Consider the following 18,253-nt stretch of genomic DNA (forward strand, 5'->3'; position numbering starts at 1 on the left):
GCTACTTTTTGGTGGTTATTGCAGTAGGAATTTGGGTATGTGAAAAGTTTGTTTTTTAGTATGTTTAAAAGTGCCAAAATAGCTGCTAATTTATATATCTGTTAAAATTTGTAGAATTACATTTTAAATTGATGTAAAATGTAGTAAAAACTAATCTTTTTTCATCTTAGTCTTCATTTAGGACTAATCGTGGCACAGTAGGCGGCTACTTTCTTGCAGGTCGGACCATGGTGTGGTGGCCTGTGAGTATTAACTAATTCACTTTAATTTGTAGTTTAGATGTTAAGTCACGCAGTTTTGTGGCAATATCTACCCTTTCCTCGTATGAAAAGAAGTTGAAATAATATAAAGATTTCAATGCTTATTTTAAAGCTTGTTTACTTTTTCTGTGTATTTCCTCTAACGTCACACAGGTGGGAACGTCTCTTTTTGCGAGCAACATTGGCAGTGGTCATTTTGTTGGCCTTGCAGGAACAGCAGCTGCAAGTGGAATAGCTGTCGGGGGTTTTGAATGGAACGTAAGCTGCACATTAATACATAAGGTGTAATTTGGATTAGATTGTGATTCCAATAATTTGTTTTGAATATCAAAAATGTTTCTGTTTCACAGGCATTATTTATTGTTTTGCTGTTGGGCTGGGTGTTCGTCCCTATTTATTTGACCGCAGGGGTATGTTCGTTTTTCATAAAAAATATATTTTAGATGACAAATGTTTATTTGAATAATGTCAGTGAAAGAGACTTAATATACTTACTCTTTTTTTCAAAAGGTGATTACAATGCCACAATACCTCAAGAAAAGATTTGGAGGGTCTAGAATTAGCTTGTATCTCTCTGTAATTTCACTTTTCCTTTACATCTTCACAAAGATTTCTGTAAGTGTAAATTCATATCCAGACAATAGAAAAAACGATGTAGAATCACAGTGAGTTTTGCACAAAAGGGCACCGACTCACTAATTTCTCCTCCTCGCTGAACGTAGGTCGACATGTTCTCAGGAGCGGTTTTCATACAGCAGGCTCTTGGCTGGAATATCTATGTCGCAGTGATTGCTCTGCTCTGCATAACAGCACTCTATACTATCACAGGTAAAATCGGCTACTGATCCATCTTATTTCATTTACATTTAGCAGTAATCCAAAGTAATCAAAGACTTCATTTGATCAGTTCATGCATTGCCTGGGACTCAAACCCATGACCTTGGTATTGGTACAGCGACATTATACTAATGTTGATATTAAATCGAATTTTAGGTACAAATGATCTATTGAGCTCCAGCCATTTGTTGAGGCCCACAAAATGTCTTGCAAATGACATGCAATGTCTCTGTAGGAGGACTGGCTGCGCTGATGTATACAGATACTGTCCAGACCTTTGTTATCATTGCTGGAGCCTTCGTCCTCATGGGATTCTGTAAGTACCAACTGCTTGGAGTTCAAAATCCATTCATGCTTATTATTTGATGACACTTTACATGAAGTACTAGTCAATATCATATTCCTGAAGAAGGACAGCACACGCACTTCTTAATGGTTGTTTTTTTCTGAGTTAAACATCAACTAAGTTTAAGCACTAGTCGTCTAACCCCTGAAAACCACCGTCAACACATGACCCATTAATACTAACACCCATTAATACTAACACTTACCACCCCCCTTTTTCTTTTAAATCTGGCTACGTATACTGTGGTAGCCCTATTGTTGGTTTGATTGCTTCAAATGTTCTCCTCATTTGTAAGTCGCTTTGGATAAAAACATCTTCTGAATGATTAAATGTAAATGTCGCCTTTGGCTTGCTTAGTTGGGGACATTTAATATTCAATTCAACAATATTATTGATCTGCCTGCATTGACACCATTATATGAGAACTGAACTGAGCTGGACGATGACTTCACTGTTTTCTCCAGATAGATAAATTAACTAAATGAATAACTTTTTACAACAAAACTGAACCATCACTGAACGTACTTAAGCTGGACTATGACACTATTTTCTTCTAGATCTTCTGTCCAACCGAAACAAACTTTGTTGCATTATTTTCCTGTTATCAAGATGCTTTGAAATAATCTGTATTGTAAAAAGCGCTATATAAATAAAGGTTACTTGACTTGATTTGACTTAAATGTAAAAACAATCCAAGAAAAGTCCATAAAATCACGGCCTATATGTGCAGTGTTGATTTTTCACAGGTGTTTTATCCATATTTTGAATCACAAGTTGTGTTTTAAGGTTAAAATAAATTGTAGTAGCACAACTTTTAAAAAGTGAAATATGTTGTTTTCATAAATATTCAGTTCACGCTTAAACACAATTGTGTTACAGCACACCCGGAGATTGTGGTCAAATTTTGTGTTTCAAAATCATAATGGAGTCCTACCTCAGACGTGCAAAAGTTGACCTCACAAAATATTAAAAAAATAAATGTAAAAAAATACTATACTTGTATCAGTAAAGCTATATTATAAACTGACCTTTGTGTTGTCCCCTACTTGTCAACAGCCTTCTATAAAGTTGGAGGTTACAATACTTTATTGGAGCAGTATAGTTTATCTTTACCATCTCAGACGATTTCCCTATACCCTTCGAAATATAATATTTCTGAACATTGTTACACTCCACGAGAGGATGCCTTTCACTTGCTCAGGGATCCCACGACAGGGGACCTGCCATGGCCGGGTGTCTTATTTGGCATCGCAATTATTGGTAGCTGGTACTGGTGTACTGATCAGGTAAGAATAGTGTTTAAAGAATTATAAATATATAACTGCCACCTTTGCTCAATTTCTTCACATTACATATTGTATTCTGCAGGTAATTGTACAGCGCTGTTTGGCTGCCCGCAGTCTGACGCATGTGAAGGCCGGATGTATATTGTGTGGTTACCTGAAACTGCTCCCTATGTTTCTCATGGTGTTTCCAGGCATGATCAGCAGAGTGCTTTACCCTAGTATGTATTTTTATAGTATGAACATATTTAATACCACATGTCTTTATAAATTAAAATTTCGGTCAGCGAATATCAATAATAAAATCAATTTCCAGATGAAGTAGGTTGTGTTGAGCCAAGCATCTGTAAGGAAGTGTGTGGCACAGAGGTTGGCTGCTCCAACATTGCCTACCCCAAACTAGTGGTTTCTGTAATGCCAACAGGTGATCAACCAAATTATTATTTTTTCTGTGGTTTTTAATTATTATCCTTATACCTTTACAAAAATTAAGTTGTTTGGGTTACTTAATTTTTGCTCTCAATCCTGTTTCTATGTAATCAATCCCTACACAGGTCTCCGAGGTTTAATGCTGGCAGTTATGTTAGCAGCTCTCATGAGCTCTCTAGCATCTATCTTCAACAGCAGCAGCACCTTGTTCACCATGGACATTTGGACTCGCATCCGGCCTCAAGCTAGAGATAAAGAGCTTATGGTTGTTGGAAGGTTTGGAACCATTACATTTATGTTAAATCACACTAATTAATGACTTATTCACAGCCAATATCTGCCTGTGTAATACACTCTAAAAAAATGCAATTTGGGGTCAAATATGGACAAACACCAAATTTGTGTTAAAAATGTAATTAAAAAGTGTAATCTAACGACTGGGTTTGTCCATTTTTGACCCAAAGTTGGCTTTAAACAACCCAGCATTTTTTAAGTGTCAAAATATACTGTTTTAAAATTATACTTATAGAGCGAATTACACCATTACCAATAGTTCCTCGATTTAACAGGACTTGTTCCAATTCCTAGTCCTCAACAATACAATTAATAGCCATTTTGAGAACTTGTGAAACAATGTTCAGAAAATAATCGTCATTTTTTACTTCAATTGTATCAAGCAACTTATATCTTTATCTCCTCAACACTATTCATAACTTTCGTTTAGGTGAATTTGTGGCAAATTCTGCTTTTGCTTACACCTCATTGAGAGTAAGGTTTAAGGGTGGACTTTCATGCTTACTTTTTTTCTCTCCAAATTTTCCAAAGAATTTGCCACCAGTTCGCCAAAAAGCATAAAAAAAGAAACGTTCTCTCTGAGATTAAGTTTGCTATCTCCTGTTCCTACTAAAATAAGATCTTGATCATTTCCAAACCTACTCCTAAATTTCAACAAATGTGGGAACTTCTAAGAAGGACAGGACAAAGATTAATTATTATAATTTAATATTATTCAAATAATGAATTGACACTTTACAACAAGGTCTCATTAACTAACATTAACAGTGAGCAATACATATGTTACAGTATTTATTTATCTTTGTTAATAGCTAATAAAAATATAACTGTTCATTGTTTGGTCATGTTACTTCACAGTGCATTAACTTATGTTAACAAATACAACTTTAGATTTTAATAATGTATTAGTAAATGTTGAAATTAGCATTAAGATGAATAAATGCTGTAGAAGTGCAGTTCATTGTCCATGTTAACTAATGTAGTTAACTAATAAATGAAACCTTATTGTAGTGTTACCTTAATAACTACAAATATTATTTACTTTCAGTTTAACCTTAATGTCCAGCGTATAACATTTCTTTCTACGATTTTCATGAACTGAACACATGTATCAACTTCTGTAACAGGGTGTGGGTACTCTGCATCGTCGCCATTAGCATTTGCTGGATCCCAGTTGTCCAGGCAGCCCAGAGTGGTCAGCTATTTGATTATATTCAATCCGTGACTAGTTACTTAGCTCCACCTATTGCAGCGGTCTTCTTCCTTGCTGTTTTTGTGAAGAGAGTCAATGAGTCAGTAAGTGTCTGCTTTGTACATATTTAGTCTTCATCAAATGTAACGTCACATGCCGGCAACACAAATTTACCAAAAGCTTGCATCCTCACCTTTTGTTCCTTAGGGGGCTTTCTGGGGCCTGATGGGAGGACTGGTTATCGGTCTGTGTCGCATGGTACCCGAGTTTGCATATGGCTCTGGAAACTGCATCTATCCATCCAAATGCCCAAAAGTTATATGTGGAGTTCATTACCTTTACTTTGCAGTGCTGCTCTTCTTCTGCACCACTATTCTAGTGCTGTTTGTAAGCTACAACACCCCACCCATAGAGGACAAACATGTAAGTTAATGAAGCTGTGTAATTACTGTATGGATTGATTGTGCTGTAATGTTTAATAGTTTGTGCTGTGTAATGGTGTCAAATGAGTTTCCCCTTAAAGGAATAGTTCACTTCAAAATGAAAATTGTCATAATTTACTCACCCTCAAGTTGTTTCAAAACTGTATTAATTTATTTCTTCTGCTGAACACAAAAGAAAGTATTTTGAAGAATGTCGGTAACCAGAAAGTTGATGGACCTCATTTACATCCATAGTATTTTTTCCCCGACTATGGAAGTCAATGGGGTACATCAACTGTTGGTTACGGACATTCTTCAAAATTTCTTCTTTTGTGTTCAACAGAATAAAGAAACTCATACAGGTTTGGAACAACTTGAGGGTGAGTAAATGATGACATAATTTTCATTTTGAAGTGAATTATTCCTTAAAGGGGATTAATAAAGATTTCTAACCCAAGTTGTGTTATCAACTGGTGAATCTGTTTAAAATGATTTATATTTATTAATAACTTTTACCGTGCTCTCTTTGCCAAGCTCCATCGCCTTGTCTTTAACTTGCGCTATTCTAAAGAAGAAAGGGTCGATCTGGACAGGGAAGAGGAGGAACGAGGAAGGAAAGCACGAAGAGGGGCAGATGAAAAGGAAAAGGCAGTAACTGATGAGAATCAAAGTAAGATGACATCTTGCATCATATGTTTTAAGAAATTAACATTTGTAGATAAAATGTATATTTTTAATGCGTGTATGTCAGGGATGTCCAATCCTGCTCCTGGAGGGCCATTATCAGAGTTATCAGAGTTCAGCTTCAATGCTAATTAAACACACCTAAAAAATCTAATCAAGGTCTTCGATTGCATTTGAAATCGCATACTTCCCTATATAGTATAGGCGAAAAACATGTGACAAGAAGTATGTCCGAATTCACATTACTCGGATAATACTATTTCTGGTGATATTCTGAAGTGTGCATCCGATGAACACTTTACTATTCCCATGAGGCAACTGAAGAGGATTTGTGAATGGCATTGAACTGACACTGGTAGGTCACATGATGCATGGCGAATGTAGTAAAACTAATTGCATACACACACTCTTACTATATCAAACACTTTTTTTTACATAATTTTTTTTAAATGTCATGGAATGATTACTTATTCAAAATAATAATGATTTTGGAAGGTTGGAGCAAAACTTTGGCCAGAAGCAGGATTGGACACCTCTGGTATGGTGTGTATATGTATATATATATAATCTTTACTCTCTGCCATAGTTGAACATGGTGACCAATCCATAATGATGAAGATTATTGGCTGGGTTTGTGGCATAAGTGATGCTCAGGCTCCAGAGCCTACAGAGGAGGAAGTGGCAGAAGCATCAAAGCAATTACCTGACATAAGTGAAGACCCACTTTGGAAGAATATAGTCAATGCTAATGCGCTAATAATGATGACTGTGGCTGTTTATTGTTGGGGTTACTATGCATGAGGGGAAAATACTGGCCATAAGACATAAATCAGCATTTTTCTACCCTGGTCTTAGAGTCCCCCTAATCAAATACAAATGATTCAACTCATCAGTTTGTTACTAGAGAACCTGAAATAAGTGCCAGATAAGGAAGACATCTAAAGTGTGTACTGATAAGTGTACTCCAGGACCAGGGTTGGGAAACACTGATTTAAATCTTTGAATTTTCACGTCTACAGAATCTGCTAATGACTAACATCTACCTGATACAATGTGTGAAAACAGTACTTTAAATGGATCACTGAAAATGCAATAAAATCATTGTGGAAATCATTGTTTAATTAAAAAAGACAGAGCATAATTGGATTGGTTTTCACTTTTGAGATGCTGACAGTGTCAGATAAGATACCTCATGTTTAAGTGTCACTGAAATAAATAAAAAGCTTGTTTTATAAGTTCCTATATACACATAAGATATACTAGAAGATTAAGTACAAATGAACAATTCCAATAAGTAGTATCAAAGCACAACAAAAGGAGCGCCTTCCAAGTAACTTGCAATTTTATATGTTAACCACAGATGGCAATAGAGAGCCAAAGGTTTCAAAGTGCATCTTTTAATTAAGGGATAGTCAGATATACATAATACTGCTAGATGTCTCGTCCGTGCTGCTGGCCAATGGAGGTTGACGTCCGCACCTGGTGGCCATCTTGTCACAGGCAGTTCGCTCACTCGTAACATTGTGTTTTAATGGTGCATGTACTTTTTAAATAACCATAACTTGCTCAATTTTGTACCGATTTTCAAACGGGTTGGTTTGTTATAAACGTCAGAGATGTAGTTATGACACTGCATACTTATGAATAATTATAATATTATATATTTCAACATGTTCAAGCATCCAGAATTATAGCCACGTTAATAACATTTGTAAGAAACCAAACCGTTTGTAAATCCATCAAGATTTCAGCGAGATAAGAGTATTTGTGTTCGTATTCGTGCAGATCACTCACCTTACATCAGGTACCACAGAGCCCGCCAGAAAGCTAACCTGTGACAAGATGGCCACCGGGTGATGACGTTAAGAGAGTCTGCTGTAAGACATCTAGCCTTTATTATGTATATCTATGGATAGTTCACCCAAAAATAAAAAGTTTGTAATTTACTCAACCTCCTTCCAAACCTGTATGAGTTTCTTTCTATTGAACACACAAGATATTTTGAAGAATGTTGGTAACCAGACAGTTGACGGTAGGCAGCCATTGACTTCCATAGAAGGAAAAAAATATGATGGAAGTCCATGGTTACCGTCAAATGTCTGGTTACACCATTTTTCAAAATATATTGTTTTGTGTTCAACAGAAGAAAGAAACCCATACAGGTTTGGAACAATTTGAGGGTGAGTAAATGAAAGAATTTCAATTTTTGGGTGAACTATCCCTTTAAGCCCATATTCAAAACAAATAAAATCATGTACATTGTAGAAAACAAAAATGTAACAAGATGATTCATATAAATAAATAAATTACTTACAAACAAAACAACTATTTCACAGTTGAAGTACCAAGAAAACATATATCAATCACAGACACCAGTTTTAAATATCTTTTATTCATTTTAGAGGCAAAAATTCCCAATAGCAGATTGATGGCGAAACCTAGAACGGTCTCCCAAACCAGAGGGATCAGCATCAATGTTTCTGTTTGTAAGATTTCACAGACTGGTGGAATGAGCAGAACGAACAGGGTTAAGGCTAGAATCAGGTTTTGAGTTGTCCTGTTCTTTGTTGTTCTTTCAGCCACATGAAGCTAATTACTGCTTTGGCAAAAGCTTCCTTTGCCAACAAGCACACAGACAGCCTGGCAGGCAAAGAGATAGGTAAGAGGAAAGGTTTGGTCAAGAAATAAAGACTGATTTCATAAATCAATTTGAAGGAGGGGAAAAATGAAGTCCAACAACAACAAAAAAATATTATTCACTCACATTCACACAAAACAGAAAAATCTAACAAGCAGTCAAACTGTTGATTACAAAGTGACAGCAGGGATTTGGATTTGTAAAGTGACATCATTTTGCACGCTTTTGACCAAAGGGACAGCAAATTAAACTTGACAACAACCTCTGACGTTATACTCGCAGTCCTTTGTCTAGCCTGCAGTTTTTTTATAAGGTTGGGGTAAGAATCAGAGCTTGTCTTGGAAGATTGCCAAGCCGTAAGAATTTCTAACCAATTAAAGTACATGTGAAGACTAGTCCCATGCAGCAGACTAACTCATTTAACCAGCACTGGTTTTCAAATTTCAAAACATTGGTCTGCTTATGTAGGGACTGAGAATTAGGTATGATGCACTGATAAGAACTGATACTGACAATGATAGCAAGGTTAACAAGATAAGATAGGAGAGGCGAGCGCAACCATAAATAGTACAGTGGCATGAGGTTTCAGTAGAGCAAAAGCAGGGAGAGAAAGGACAATCCTGACTCAATCCTTTACCTCCCATCGTCTCTTTTGGCGCGGGCCTGAACCAGCTCGCATGGCTGTACCCAGTTGTTATCATGTAGCCCAACACGACAACCAGGTGTGTCCTTATCTGTGCGCCGACAACACATCCAGTAGGAACGTCCATAAGGCAAGTCATGGTGGTAAGGTTTAGGGTGCCAGCGGCAGAGCGATACATCTCCCCGCTCATACTGCCGCTTGCACTGCTTGCAAGGGTCATCACGGTACAACGGGTCCTGGTTCCAGCGAGAGTCTGTAGCACGCACGCCGTAGGTCTCAATCAGGGTCTTGAAATCATGACAGGTGCATTTGAGAGCTGCTAGCGAATGTGTGGGCAGGTAGCTGAAGATATTGACCATGATGTGGTCCGGAAGCAAAAGCATGTATTGTCGTGGTTCCAGAAGCCGCTGAATCTGAAAGCGAATCTCAAGGAAGTCATGGGAGACATGTCGGTAAAGGCGGCACAACGGAGGATCAGAACAATCATCCACAGTTGTCAGTGGGGAGTCTGGCCTCTCGACAGTAGGCCCCACTTGCCCATTGTTGTTTGCACAGTCTAAAGACACCATCCCACTGTTTACTGTTGAACAACTTTCATCTTCAGTAGATGGTGACTGCAGAAAGAACAGCTGGCCAGGAGGAGGATCCTCTGAGCATTCAGTTGAATTAGTCCCATTAGGCATAGCAAAACATACAGTCTCTTCTTGAACATTCTCTGTGCTGTCCTTCCCATAGAAGACACATTGGTCTACTGCACCCGTGACCACAACCTCAACGTGGAAGCCGGTCATCCGCTCTCGAGACACTGCTGCCTTCTCTCCTGAGGCAGAGTCTTGGTTAGGATCTGACGTTGTGGAGGGAGGCCTGTCGTTGATACCTTCCCCAAGCTGATCGGCCTTTGTTGAGCCAGCAAGGAGGGCACCTGGATCTCGAGATGAGGGACTAACCAGTTGGTAGAGGTCACAAGTGATCTTATCTTTGCCTCTGGCTCCTGCTTGCCCCCCTCCGACTCCACAACTCATAAACATGCATTTGGGGCGGCCAACAGGCTCAGACTGGGTGCGAGGGTCCAGACTTGACACTCGAAAAGCAATCCGTACTTCCCCTCGTCCATGGCTTGGAGCACCACCCACAGACTCACCAGTGTGAATGCTGTCTATTCCTGAACCATTAATTTCTGGCCGCAAAGTTGTACTGTCAAGATTCTGCTGCCGAGATTCAAACTGTGCAACAGCCTGAGCAACCCGTCGGGATTCCTGCTGTTGCTGCAGCAAATCAAAGTCACTTTGAGAAGTTGGTGCAGATGAAGGTGGTTCTGAGAGGATTACAACAGGTTTCTGATGGACTGTATAAGGACTGGTTTGTCCTTGCGCTACCATACCTTGAAGGGCCAAGGCTGTACGCTGTTCTACAAGGGCAACCATTTCAGCCACAGAGAGCAGATCTGTCTCACTTACTCCAACACCATCCTCCGCCAAGTTGGATTCTGTGGGTACATCAACGGCAACAGTTTGAGCTCTAGTGGGAGGGTCATAAGAGGAACAGCGACGCCGGCGCTTGGCCTTGGTACAATCGGTAGCCCAGTTTCCCTTGACTTTCATGGCACTAGGCCTGGGAATTCCAGCACCATTACACTGGTGAGCTACAAAGAAGGCAATTTTCTCCTTGGTGTTGCCTGGTTTGATGACATACCAGGTATCAAGCAGTACCCTGCCATCCTCCATCTGTGAATTCGGAGAGGCTGGTGCAGGTAGTGGTGGAACCAGAAGGGTAGATGAAGCAGCTGGTGGGGTGTTTTCAGTGCCAACATCTTCATCTTGCTCCTCACCGACTACATGGGTCTCTAATGTTGTAAGCCCTGAATCGTCAGCCTTGCAGTGGGTGGTAGTTGTTCCATTACGAATTGTACCATTGCTGTATGGCTTATTCTGGGAGTAGGTGCCAAAGGGGCGTGGGCACCACAGCCGGATGTGGGAAAAGGTGTCACGGTTCATTATGAGCCCATGGGGAGCATACCTGCCTCTATACTGGGCAGCTACTTTGCATTTCACCACTCATCTTCACTTTTCAGGTCTGCATGTTCCAGCTGGACAGATTACTCCATCTGAGGACTAAGAGAAAAAGAGGCAAGACTTAGATTCACTGAATTCATGCAAATCTGTTAAAATGTCTTAATCAGAATTACAACAATAAATAGAGTAGTGAATCATCTGAAATGAATGTGAACACCTACTTGCCTCCAAAAAAAGGCTACATTATATAATAAATATAGTATTGAGGAGCTTAATCTGATATTAGACATATTATTTAAGCCACTATGTGGAGAATCGAGGATCCCGTTAAGTATGTTGTCTTTTGTGTGGTTTACTTTATGTAAAGTTTGTGCCACAGCTTTTTACAACCGGCCTGTTAATAAGACTGGGCTGACACACTACAATCAATTCTATTAACTTAATCACTGATACAAATGTCAGTGGATTTTATTGGTCAACTAAATTTATGAATCATTCCAGCTTACATGAACAGTACTGGTGTTGCTGCTGGTGTATCTGTAATCTCTACAAGAAGGAAGCTATACTTGGAGAACTGAAAAATTCCAATCAATTAAGAGTGAAAATTCAGGAATTTTGTTTTCAATATTGAGTTAGTCTAATTCCCTTTGTTAAATGTAGTTTAACACTTAGGCTACAACCTTTTATTAAACTGGATCTTTCCGATCCCATTGCATTCCAACACATGTGGTACACAATTACACAATCAGTGTAGGTCAGTCTTTTCATTCTGGGTGGCTCCGTACAAAAAACATTAATTAGCAGAAGAGCTTATACATTCTGAAGAAGACATACAACAAAAAAACCTTTGCCAAGAGAGAGAATGCTATTGTAGAGGAGGACAATCTTAAGTGTTACACTATAGGTCTGTTTATATCAAACGCATTGCTTTGTTTGACACTACATGCCTGCTATGAATGAATATGGGTCAATGACAAATAAAACTTCAAAAATGTTGTACAATTGTTGTAATGCATATGTTCTATTCAGGAACATAAGTTTCAATTGCATTTTGCAATTGACATAACATTTAAATTCCTAACATTTAAATTAATTTGACAACCACATATTTGTAAATATATATTCCTAATTGTATTGTGAAATCTTAGCAAAGTAGCCTAACGAGTGTCTACAGCACCTAACACATTATTTTATGGTTGTGCATTTTATTCATATTAATTTATAATTATTGCTTTCTAGTGGCCAGGTTCTTAGTATATTTAGCATCTGATTTAAAAGACAGAAAAATAACCAAAAAGTATACCAGTAAAAGCATTCAATTCAATAACTATGCACAATCAACCATTTTCAGCCATTTGTTCACTTTGACCAATTATTTGTTGGTTTAAATCAAGAATTTGTATGATTGTACCACCAAATGAATATCAGTTGTGCCACCTGACCAGACACATTAATAATGACAGGAAAAATTCTGAATACTGGACTTTTTTTATTCATTTTATTTTAATTTCAAGTACATATAAAAGTGTTTTAAAGTCTCTATTGAAGTAAAAGTAGCTAAATTGATCAACAACAGAATAAAATCACGACATCACATTCAGAAGGTAGGAACTGGAACAGCCTACAGTGCAATAGAGTACCGGTAGGTTAGATACACTCTAATAAATATTGTGATTGAATAACAAAGTATTTTTTTTTATTTGATACAAAAATAATCATTAGCTTAAGTCGGTTGAGAATTTTACATTTACATTTACATTTATGCATTTGGCAGAGGCTTTTATCCAAAGCGACTTACATTGCATTCAAGGTACACATTTTACATTTTGTCAGTTCTTGCTTTCACTGGGAATCGAACCCATGACCTTGCACGCTCTACTGTTTGAGCTACAGGAAAGCCCTAATTTATTTTAAAATAAAATATCTAAAATGCATTCATCAAAATGTTTAAAACATTAAATGCATAGCAACTTTAAAGGAGCACTACATAATAACTATACTAAAGATTAGTCACCTCTCTTTTCTTTTTGCAAGATGTTTCTCTTTCAGCCGGATCATTTATTAATGCAGTGTCATGCAGAGTTCTCAGTCCTACTTTATATAGTCTTTAACTACAATACAGTTAACTACCATCATGTATTAACATTTAAATGAATAATTTGATACAATATACACAATACACTTATTGTGTATACAAGTTTAACATTTTACTTATAAAGTAAAGCCTGCATATTACATCTGTAATTAACATCTATAATTACACTGTTGACTCTTCCCTTACCCCTGAACCCTACCCATACCATCAAATGTGTCCCAACTAGGCATTTGACGGCATCAAATTTTTATTTTGTGATAATTGCTGAACAAGCTTTTATTATTACAGTATACAGTATTATCACAATATTGAAATAAGTTGCGAAAAAGGTATTGTCATACTATCACTTTTTTCTTATAACAAAAATAATAGAACATTTAATGTAATAAAGCAATACACAAAAATGTATAAATGTATAACAGATTAAAGTGCAAAAGAATGATAGAGAACAATCACTTTACAATAAGGTCTAATTAGTTAACAATAGTTAATGCATTAACTAACATTTACAATGAGCAATGGCAACATTTGTTACTGATGTTACAGAAGAAAAATACAACTGTTAGTTCATGTTAGTCTGTTAAATAATACAATTACAACTTATGATTTTAATAGTGTTATAAAATGTTAATTAAGATTAATAAATGCTTTAGAAGTAGATTTCATTGTCAGTTGTTTTTTTAACCAATTAATTAAATAATGTTAATTAATGGAGCCTTAATGTAAAGTGTGACCGAATAAAGAATCAAAACATTTTCAAACAAAATCTCTTTGGCATGTTGTAGTCCAGATTAAAATGTAAAAATGTTTAAAGGATTAGTTCACTTTCAAAAACATTTTTTGCTGATAATTTACTCACCCCGATGTCATCCAAGATGTCCATGTCTTTCTTTCTTCAGTCGAAAAGAAATTTAGGTTTTTGATGAAAACATTTCAGGATTTTTCTACACAGAGTGGACTTCAGTGGCAACCATCTATCCCAATGTTCAAATGTCCGTCTCAATGCAGCTTCAAAGTCTCTACACGTAATTACGTAATGCGTGGCACGTCACAGACCAGCAGAAGACGAACAATTGTGATTAAAAAGTATATAAATTTTATTAATTTTTAGAAAATGACCGAACCTTTCGCTAGATACGACCCTTATTTCTCGACTGGGATTGTGTAGAGACTTTGAAGCTGCATTGAGACGGACATTTGAACCTTCTTTTGAACATTGGGATAGATGGTTGCCAGTGAAGTCCATTCTGTGTAGAAATAGCCTAGAATGTTTTCCTCAAAAACCTTAATTTCTTTTTGACTGAAGAAAGAAAGACATGGACATCTTGGATGACATCGGGTTGAGTAAATTATCAGCAACATTTTTTTTTGAAGGTGAACTAATCCTTTAAGTTTGAAAATAAATAGCCCATTACAAGGCTCGAAATTACGACCCTTTTGGTCGCATGTTCTCCCAATATTGTATTTGTGCGACCCTTCAAATATATTTGGGAGCATTTGTGCGATGTTTCTCTACAAAACGTTTGCTAACTCCAACGGGACTAACTACTGGAGAGTAGCGATAATACGTGACAGATTAGATCAGTCAAATTTTAACTCGCACATTTTCAAAAAAAGGTCGCAGTCCAGAGCCCTGCAAGGTTGTGCTGTTGAGGCTCACGCAGAATCTCGAGAAGAAATCGAAACAAACGAGCGCAGTACACACAATGAAACTCAATTCAAAATGTTTTTATCTTTATAACATGATACATTTAAGCAACATCACACAACCAGGAGTGCCGTTTTCCTGAATACCACCATCACGATTGAAATGTGACATTTAATATATTACAAGTAAATCGCTTGTCCAGAAATAGGATTTTTGTGTAATCATTATACACTGTTCAGAAACAGAAAGTAGCGCAGCTGCTTTATTTATGGTGTTACCAAGGTAACGGCTGCATGTCTGCTGTTCCATCAGATTTTCATTCAGTGCATCTCCTTCACTTGTTCCGCCATGGGCTTGTTTACAGAGTGCGCGCATTCCTCTTTGATACAGCGGTGTTGTGCATTTTTAACAATTGATGGGAAAAGTATTCTTAAATTCTTTATTCGTAATAAATCATTATTTACTATTTATTTTGAAGTCTCCACGTCCACGATAACAATATTGTGCATGTTCATTATCGTTATATATCGTATTACTTTATACCAGCACATGTCTATGACCGATTTTTCTTTATAGTGGCATCAAAAATTATTTTTAAATGATCATGAAAATAATTTAAAGTACAAAATATTTTTAAATTATAGCCTACATTATTTTGAATTTCTTATAATTAAAACACAAGTTTATATAGTTTCTTATTCTGTTTATTTGTGCTTATGGCTGAACCGGAATCTGATATTTTGGGGGGTTAAGATCCCAAAACATAAAATAGGCCTAGGCTAATATTTATTATTTGAAAGTATAATGAATCCAAACTAAATAGGTTTTATAGAATAAAGTGATACATGTCATTAATTCATTCAATTATTTTAAAAGGAAATAATGCAATTGGACACAAAAATATGCACGTCATGTCATTGACACATATGAGAAAACGGATTTGCTAAACAAGGATAAAGAGATTGAACAGTATAGTTTTTAAGAATGATACAGAACAGTTTAATCTGTACTGTTCAACAAGAGTGTAATTTTTATATCTGGCATGACATCAATAATAAAAATATGTGTCATTATATTTATGCAAAATTGTTTTGAAATCTAACTAGTACCACTTAGCCTAGTAGTCTTGTTTGTTGCTATTCTTTAGAGACTGAGCAAATGGCGCCAAATAAAAAAAAGCATGGTTCAGATCAATACACTGTCTCATCTAATCTCCATTGCTCGGACAAACTCTTTAAAACATTTTTTTTTACAAAAAAACTTCCTGAATTAATCAAATCAAGAAAGTTGGAATTTAGTTAAACTGGTGAAAATTAAATTAGTTCATTATCATTGGGTAATATAGAATCAATTCTGGGTCTCATTATTGTTAGAAAAGAAAAGAAAAAAGGGGGACAGAAAGATTTGATGACTCCATGTAATCAGGAGGACAAACAACATGTTAAAAGACTTGTTAAACAAGTCAGTCGACGAGATGATTAACTCAGGAGTGCACAACACAGTACATTCTATTTGTATCTAATTTTCTAAGTGCCAATTGTACCTTATTGAGTGAAATCGTTCTTTATCCGTTTAATGTTAATATGACCATACATTTTACGGTCTACTCTTGGAAAATCTCAGAAAACGTCGATTAATTTAAACCACTGAAAATTGATTGAACCATATCAAACGTTCACCAAAGGCAAATAACAAAAAGACAGCAAATATTCGCATTTCTGATGATTAACCTCGCAAAGATATCAGTCCAAACAGGAAAATAATATAAGTGATTTAATATTTAATCCTACGGTACTCATAAATTATTTGTGAATTATGTTGTCATGTATTGCATTCCCAGCTCTCCTCCTGTTCACTAGGCCTACTCATCAAGTTAATCCATGGCTTGTCTGAACATAATCGCTTGGCATCTTAAGTGCTTTTCTTTAATTTCAATAAACACTCTGAATTCAAAACAGTAAATAGTCGAAATAAAGGCAACGCGTAGAGGATCATTTGACTTGAGACAGTTAAAGCTGATCAAACTGACTAGCAGCTAACTGGCAATTGCAAACTATTAGCCAGCTTTAAAACATCTGAAAATGACCGAACCTCTCCAATACAGTTTCAATTAACAATCATGTCAACCGAAATAATCGGTAGCAGTATAACTAACACTAGTATATTCTCCACTAAAGGGAATGTATATTACTGACGCTGTTATTTATCTGCGCCAGTGTGTAATTAGCATATGTTTAGCTAAGCTGTCTTCATGAAGTGGAAACCTCAGCTTGCTAACTTTTCTTTTATACTTTCCTAACTTGGCTTATTTCAGTATTACGTAGTGGTAGTTCAGCGACTGTAGTATCAAAAGTTTACATTTTTGACTGCATTGAACGTTTTGAAACATTTCCACTTGATGTCACCATCAACAATAAATAATAAGCCAAGCTAAAACAGTAGCAGCTCTGCTAGAATTATGTCTCTGCTTACCTTCTTCTGAGACCAAATCTCCGCTGGTTTCGCTCCGACAGCTTTACTTTTATAACCAGAAATGGCTATATTGTCGATTTAAACCAACAGTCATTCAAAATTTTCTCTGTGCTTTTAAAAAACAAACAGAAATGTAAGCTGAGGTCGATGAGGGTTTGCAGGTAGACTGTTAGCATTTGCAAGCTAACTCGAAAATGAAGCAAAAATCCCAGTATTCATCTGGCTTTATCAACTATATATGTCAGTTTTGAACACAGTAATGTTTTGGTAAATACTGTGTCTAAAAAAAATGGTCGTCTCTATTGTTTAACCAGAGTTTCAATACTATTTCACCAAAACAGAAATAGTTAGTAGGTCCTCGAAAAGCAATTGAGGAAGGCCATTTTGTTGACAAGCAGCTGCAAACCGCTTGTAGCCAATGGGGAGAGAAAGTTGATGGCATGCCCATATATGGATGTTCAGACTCCCCCTCTATCACTACACCCACAAAGAGGAAAATTCTTCTACCTCATCATCATAACAATCTGCATCTTTCACTTTCACCACATTTCACATAAAAGTCAAGTCTGAGCAAAAACATGTACCGTAATTGCAGACTCTGTTTGTTTTTGTTCTGTACTGTACTTTTACCATTAGTCTTTGGCAGCCACTGCCACTGGACATGCATAAATAAGAAAGACAACAATTCTCAAATATTCAAATACCAGTAAATAAAATATCAAATGAACACAGATAGTGAGAGAAAGATAAGAAGCAACATGCATCAGAGTACGGGCACCAGGCTATGTTCATTGTAGTAAGGGTGAATGATCTGTGTATGGGATCTTTACAATATGAGGAATACAGGGATACAGTGAACAGTGCAAAGGTTTTGTGTTTTTATGTTTACGTTTAGTGGGGCATAGCTACTATAATAAACTGTTCCTTATTGTTTCTTAATTGTCTAAATACTGCCATATCACAGTCAAAATAAGCATGGGGATATGATCATGAGAGCA

General features: G+C 36.7%; 2 protein-coding genes across 2 annotated transcripts; one reads left to right on the plus strand and one right to left on the minus strand.

Moving 5' to 3' along the window:
• Window positions 1–172: 172 nt before the first annotated feature.
• slc5a2 (solute carrier family 5 member 2) lies at window positions 173–6,849 on the plus strand. The gene is made up of 14 exons (XM_079609498.1): window positions 173–242; window positions 414–518; window positions 611–670; window positions 771–875; window positions 983–1,088; window positions 1,333–1,413; window positions 2,500–2,729; window positions 2,812–2,947; window positions 3,043–3,150; window positions 3,281–3,431; window positions 4,577–4,745; window positions 4,849–5,064; window positions 5,598–5,733; window positions 6,334–6,849. Exons 1-14 carry the CDS (start codon window positions 228–230, stop codon window positions 6,546–6,548), a joined length of 1,833 nt encoding a protein of 610 aa, XP_079465624.1. The 5' UTR covers window positions 173–227; the 3' UTR covers window positions 6,549–6,849.
• Window positions 6,850–7,802: 953 nt separating this feature from the next.
• fbxo46 (F-box protein 46) lies at window positions 7,803–17,679 on the minus strand. The gene is made up of 2 exons (XM_079609499.1): window positions 17,256–17,679; window positions 7,803–11,139 (listed from the first exon to the last, which is right to left on the minus strand). Exon 2 carries the CDS (start codon window positions 11,020–11,022, stop codon window positions 9,019–9,021), a length of 2,004 nt encoding a protein of 667 aa, XP_079465625.1. The 5' UTR covers window positions 11,023–11,139; window positions 17,256–17,679; the 3' UTR covers window positions 7,803–9,018.
• Window positions 17,680–18,253: the final 574 nt, after the last annotated feature.

Source organism: Phoxinus phoxinus (genome assembly GCF_949152265.1).
Source record: "Phoxinus phoxinus genome assembly, chromosome: 4".
NCBI classification, from domain to species: domain Eukaryota; kingdom Metazoa; phylum Chordata; class Actinopteri; order Cypriniformes; family Leuciscidae; genus Phoxinus; species Phoxinus phoxinus.